This window comes from Gracilinanus agilis, unplaced genomic scaffold (genome assembly GCF_016433145.1).
Source record: "Gracilinanus agilis isolate LMUSP501 unplaced genomic scaffold, AgileGrace unplaced_scaffold266, whole genome shotgun sequence".
Lineage (NCBI taxonomy): Eukaryota > Metazoa > Chordata > Mammalia > Didelphimorphia > Didelphidae > Gracilinanus > Gracilinanus agilis.
Window position 1 is genome coordinate 1 of NW_025358690.1, and position 6,073 is coordinate 6,073.

At 47.3% G+C, this 6,073-nt stretch overlaps 1 protein-coding gene across 1 annotated transcript; it reads left to right on the plus strand.

Moving 5' to 3' along the window:
* Window positions 1–215: 215 nt before the first annotated feature.
* LOC123254610 (tyrosine--tRNA ligase, mitochondrial-like) lies at window positions 216–5,604 on the plus strand. Its single transcript, XM_044683595.1, has 4 exons — window positions 216–461; window positions 2,230–2,385; window positions 2,751–2,921; window positions 5,401–5,604. The coding sequence occupies exons 1-4, from the start codon at window positions 256–258 to the stop codon at window positions 5,558–5,560; spliced, it is 693 nt and encodes a 230-aa protein (XP_044539530.1). The 5' UTR covers window positions 216–255; the 3' UTR covers window positions 5,561–5,604.
* The last annotated feature ends 469 nt before the right edge of the window (window positions 5,605–6,073 follow it).

A 6,073-nucleotide genomic window follows, 5' to 3' on the forward strand; every position in this document is an offset into this window, starting at 1 on the left:
CTGATTCTGAAACCGGGCTACAGAAGGTTTAAATAGCTCCTGAGAAGAAATTAATTACATGGAGGCGATGTGGAAAGGACACGGGTCTTCATTTCCTGTGTGCACACGTATGTACACGCATGTACACGCATCCGCCTTTAATGCTCTAAACAGTTTGAGGGAGCAGCTCCTAAGTTGTATCCGTTTAAGCTTATCCGCCAGCGCGTGGGTGAGTCGGGCTGGGACTAGGCAGGGGCCGAGTCTTTCCACCTTCCAATGAACAGAGTAACATGGAAGCTGTTCTTCGTGCCTAGGGTGACGGGGAAAGATGTCTTCGGCATCACCGTTCCTCTGATTACCAGCACAGCAGGAGCTAAGCTGGGGAAGTCGGCTGGCAATGCCGTGTGGCTGCACAGAGAGCTCACTTCTCCCTTTGACTTCTACCAGTTCTTCGTCCGCCAGCCCGATGACTGTATAGAGAGGTAAGTGGCCGCTTCCGGGAGACGTCACGTGCCGCAGAGGTCAGCGGACGACTGTCAGTTAACCGTCTGAAGCCTGAAGTTCCTTCTGCTGCATTCAGGCCTAAAACGTGGGGCCCTTCTTACAGCAGGGACTCAGTTTCCTTCCTAAGCCCAGCTTCGTAGTAGTTGGTTATAAAACAGATCCATTGCAAGGCCCGTTGAGTTGTTTTGTGGATGCCAAAACTTAGCCCAAGGGGAGGCCAACGATGTGACAGGCTTCCTACTTGGCTGTTTTATGTGTGTGTATAAGTGTACCCCATCCTGGTGCCTTTTGGAAAAGGCTTGCAAAGTGGTACTTCATGGTGGCTTCTTGGTAGCGTGATTTTAAATATTTGTTCTGAACTCTTGGACAGTTTTTTAATAACCATAGAATAGGAAACACTGCAAATCAGCTGACCTCAGCATTCCGGGAAACTCTCTTTAACTGCCCCCAAAAGCATTAAATAAATCGAGTCTGCCCTTTGACCTCGCAATGGCATTACTTTTTTTTTTTTTTTTTCTAACTTTCACCGTGTCTTAGATACTTAGAATCAATGCTAAGGCAGAGGAGTGGTACGAGCTAGGAAATTGGAGGTTAGCGACTTGGGTCACAGTTAGAAAGTGTCTGAGGCCAAATTTGAACCCAGGGTCCTCCCTTCTCGATCCACTCTGCTGTCCTGCCTCTCCTGACCGTATTACGAAGCCTGTCCCCAGAGGAGCTCCGGTAAAGAGGAATGGGGCCCGTGTGTACAAAGGCACGTACACTCCGTTTTTCTGCAGTCCCGTAGAAGTTGGAAGCCAAGGGGTGTCCCTTATTCAGTGAGCAGATTAGGAGTGGCTTTATTTGCACCAAGAAATAAGGAAGGCACGACGTTCGGCGGAACCTTGGGAGACTTGGATGAGGAGGGCGCAGAGTGAAGTGAGCCGAATCAGAAAAGCGTCATGTAAAAACACAAAACAAAAAGTAAAACTTTGGCAGACTTGAGGGTCCAGACTGTGCGACCATGTAAGAGAAGTGGCCGCGGAGAGCAGAATAGGAGATGCTTTTTGCATGGGGGATGCAGAAATCTGTTTCCCTTGACTAGGCTGCTTATTTGGCACACCTGGGTTTCCCCCCAGTGCAAAAGAGGAAAAAGTAATTTTTGTTCCTTAAAAAATAAAAGTAAACTTAAAAATAATCGAAACAGGGTCACTGACTGCTAATTACGAAACAAAATCCCTTTTAGGTTTTTGATTTTGTTTTACCCTGTTTGACCCAAAGAGCACGGATGTGACGCGAAATTGTGTTCAACTGACAAAGAAGTGATCAACGGTAGGAACGGAGCTCAGTTCGAGGTTGGGTGTCCCACGTGGGCCTGATGTCAGATGGGTACAAAGCCACGTTTCAGATACTGGTTTTCCAGTAACTCATGTACCACTTGGGTGTTTTTCCTCCCCATTTCCCAAAGGCCAGGCACCTCTTTGTTTCCATGTAGTTTTGTCTCTATCAGACCTTTGTTTCCAGTTTTTCTTTTTAAGTCATTGAATCGTCACGTTCTAATTTCCAAATGTCTCGCGGGCTTTCTAAACGAAGCCCGTGCCTTGTCCGGTTCTTTTCGTGGCCCAGAATGATTCTCTGCAGTTGGGCTGGGCTCACCTGGTCCCTCAGAGAGATTCAGAACGTTAGAGATTGCTTTGCTGATTGCTTTGAAGTGTGAGGGAGAATTTATGTGTGATACCGAAGACTATCTCGCTGTTTTTTTCCTCTGAGGTACCTTAAACTCTTCACTTTTCTACCCCTTCCGGAAATCGAACATATAATGCAGATGCATACGAAAGCGCCGGAAAAACGGGGACCCCAAATACGGCTTGCAGCAGAAGTGACAAAATTTGTTCACGGCCAGGAGGGATTGGGATCCGCCAAAAGGTAACCTTTTATGTCCTCGGCACCCAGCGCGGTTTTGTGGGCGACCTCCGCCCGCGTGGCAGCTCTATGAAGCCACGTCACGTGTGGGGAATCCCAGCTTCACACCTAAAACGGGGCAGATTTCCTGTCCTTTCGTGAAAATATGAACTGCTGTAGTTAGAAGAGTTGCAGTGAGATTTAGGCTGTAGGTCTGCTGCTGGCTAGCCATGTGACCTGGACAGCTTAAGAATATTTGCTCTTTTATGAAGTGATTTTAGGAAATTCTGCGACTACCGCGATCACTGGGGGGCCAAAACGCAGGCTGTTTTTCTCCTGCAGGAAGTGCATGTTCCAGTAACTCGTATTTTGAACTGCATGTTTTTCAGGTGTACCCAAGCCCTGTATCACTGCAGTCTAGATGCACTAGAAGTCATGTCTGACGAAGAGCTGAAAGAGCTGTTTAAAGAAGCTCCCTTCTCCGAACTGGTTCTTGAACCTGGAACAAGCGTACTAGACACTTGCCGCAAAGCAAAGGCCATTCCAGACGGCCCCCGAGGGTAAGATCACGAAAGCGTCCGTGTCCAAAGGCAGCCGTCAGGAGGCCGTTTTCCCCTGCTGTAACCCTTTACTAGGCCGAGGCGTCGCCCCCCGTCTGTAGGATGAACAAAGCTACCCAAGAGTCCGTGTCCTTTGCGTGACGGAACCAGAAGGAAGGAAAATGAATTTTTAGACCAGCTTCTAGTATTTTGAATATTTGCTCTTTTTTTGATCAACAAGCATTTATTTATTCGTTACATATTTTGTGCCAGGCCCTCTGCTCTAAGCAAACGGAGACATAGATGTCCAGTCATCAGTGGGTACAGCAAAGAGCGCCAGGCTCCAAGTCAGGAGTGCCTGAGATACTCACTGTGTGACTCCAGGCAACACGTTTAGCCCTGTTTAAAAAGCGAAAAACAGGAAAAAGAAATGGCGAGCCCGTTGTTGTGAAAAAAGGAGGAGGAGGGGAGAAGGTAGGGAAAAGAAGGGAAGGGAGGTAGCCGGGTTCCCCCAGCCCTGGCAGGGAAATGAACCCCCGAGCCTTTTAGAGGTAGGCTACGAGCAGAACAAAATCAGGCTATGCTATACTCCAGGGGTATTTAGCTGGGCTTATTTAGGGTTAGAAAAGAAAGGTTTGGGAAAGTTAGGAGTTAGATCTCTGGCAGCTATGTTGGGACCAAAGCTCTCGGGGGGCAAAAGGCGCTCCGGAGAAAAAGGCTCCCAAACCCGGGCTCTCTCCTCCTTTTATACTTTTTCAGACACCTCCCACAAAGGAAGTGGGAGGCGTCTTAGGAAGTTGAGGTAGAGTCATTCCAAAATGCACACAGTCCAGGATCTTTGCCAAGAAAACCCCAAGTGGAGCCATAACGTCGGATACCTCTGAAATGACTGAACAGCAACATCCTCCTGGGGGGGCTGAGATTCATTTTGATGTTTGTAAAATAAACCTAGAAATCGAGGAAATCGGTGAAAGGGAAGTTGCCAGATTCCTCTTAGAGCAGGGGTTCCCAAACTTTTCTGGCCTGCCGCCCCCTTTCCAGAAAAAATAAGGCTTAGCCCCCTGGAAATTAATTTTTTTTTTAAATTTTAATAGCAATTAATAGGAAAGCTGAATGCACCTGTGGCCATCACCGCCCACCTGGATCGCTGCAGCACCCACCAGGGGGCAGTGGCGCCCACTTTGGGAATCACTGGCTTAAGAGGATCAAAGAAGAGTTAGCAGAGTTGGTTTTATCATGTATCCTAAAGCAGATAGAAACCGCATTTTATGGGACATTTGGGCCTCTCGTGCCGTGCTCCCCGAACATGTGGTAAAAAGCCCCACAAAAGTAACTTCAGCTGTGGACCCGGATCTGCTGCAAATATCACGCAGAAACCACATGGGGAAGCTCCCCTTTACTGCCAAACTACACTGACTCCCGCTTTCGAACTCTGACTTCAGTACAAAAGTGGGAACAGGCCAAGAGGGTGACAGATAGATTGGCAGGAAAGAGGCCAAAGAGAAAACTTCCAGACGAGTCATTCCGATGTCTTCTGTGCGCTTTGTGAGCTACTGCTTCACCAGGAACACTGGTCGAGGGCAACAAAAAATGTAAATCATTATGTTTTGATGGGAAACGAATCATGAGTGACTGAGAGTCATTCTGCCCTAAGCTTTCTGCTTGCGGCCAGTATCGGTAAATATAGGGATAGCCACAACCCATCAGCATTGATCCAAAGTCAGAGAGAACGATGTGGCACGCCGTGAACATAATTCCAGCCTGTTATCGACAGTAGAAATTCAGTAAATGGAGGAAGGGAACTCGGCAGCTTTGATATAAGTCATCTGTCTAAGGAGATTTTTAAGCCTATAAACGGCCTTAGTAAGCATTTGCCAAACAAGGAAGTGACCTCCTGAGTCCATTCCTCAGGTTTGGCCATGTGGAAGCTGAAGTTCCCTGGGGAGAGCGGTGGTAATGCCGGGAGTGCAGATGTTAGAAGCAGAGAGAGGAAGGGAACCAATTCAATGCAGGCAGAAAGAATGCAGTTGTCTCTTTGCCCTCCATCGAAGACGCTCTCGGCGCTCAGAAGGGATTGACCACATTGTCTCGTGCCTTTGGAAACCTGCGCTAATGGGACAGTGAGGCGGGCGGACTCAAAAGCCATCGCAGCCTAATTCTAATTCACTCGGCAGCTACGAGGTGTGGGCAGAGAACATGGGGGAGGCCCATGATCAGCCTGAAATGGGACCTTAAGATTTAAAAAATGCTTCCCAGCAATGACAGTATAACACCGATGGAGAAATGGAGTCTGAGCATGCTGCCTGCTCTGCTGCTCTCTTTCTCCTATGCGAGGGAGGAGAGAAAAAAACCTTTCCTTTAGCAAACTTTCACTGTCAATGGCTTATTAAAGGGTCCTTTAGTGCTTCACAACAGAAGCCTCGACCAGAAATAGCGTATAATAGATCTCCAATTACATTTGAAATGAACCCGCTTCCCTTTTCTACATTTCTCCTTTTAGGTACCAGATGATTACAGAAGGAGGAGTCAGCATAAACCACAAGCCAGTAACTAATCCAGAAAGTGTTCTGGTTGTTGGAGAACATATCCTCAAAAACGGACTTTCACTACTGAAGATAGGAAAAAGAAATTTCTACGTTATAAAGTGGCTCCAGTTGTGACTGGAAGTAACGGCCGATAATAAAATGTTATACCATCAGCCTAAGATGAATGCGGTGTGCTCCTCCTCGGCTTGATCTCCGCGTCGACGTGGTTAATAGAGAAGTAAAACAAGTTCTGAAAATCTGAGGGAGAAAAATAGCGACAGCAAGAAAAGAGTAGCCGTGTCAGTGCAGTCCAGCGTTACCTACGCAGCCTTCCCTTTCCACTGCTGTGCAGACTGTGAAGAAGCAAACACGAAGACTCCTCATTATTTTAAACGCAGTCCATAACATTTACAGGTGGTGGGAGGCCCCGGGGCCTATTTTCTTAGCGTTATCCTATTCAAAAGAGAAGTTTTCGTTTTAACCTCAGAAAAAAAGTTTTGAAAGAAAAAGAAACCTTTAAAAACCAATTTGGCACTTTCCTGCCTCCGAAGGAACACGTTACTGTTTGTAAGGTGTCAGTCATGTCAGGCACAAGCATTACTAATGGCCTTTTCAGTTTTCAGTTCAAGGAGAGAAAAGTTAACGTGG

What these genes read in the sequence shown, in the direction of transcription:
- LOC123254610 (XM_044683595.1), top strand. Translation starts at nt 256, where the DNA reads ATGAACAGAGTAACATGGAAGCTGTTCTTCGTGCCTAGGGTGACGGGG. An exon ending in CCCGATGACTGTATAGAGAG is followed by an intron (nt 462 to 2,229) that starts GTAAGTGGCCGC and finishes TTTTCCTCTGAG; the next exon opens with GTACCTTAAACTCTTCACTT. An exon ending in ATTCCAGACGGCCCCCGAGG is followed by an intron (nt 2,922 to 5,400) that starts GTAAGATCACGA and finishes TTCTCCTTTTAG; the next exon opens with GTACCAGATGATTACAGAAG.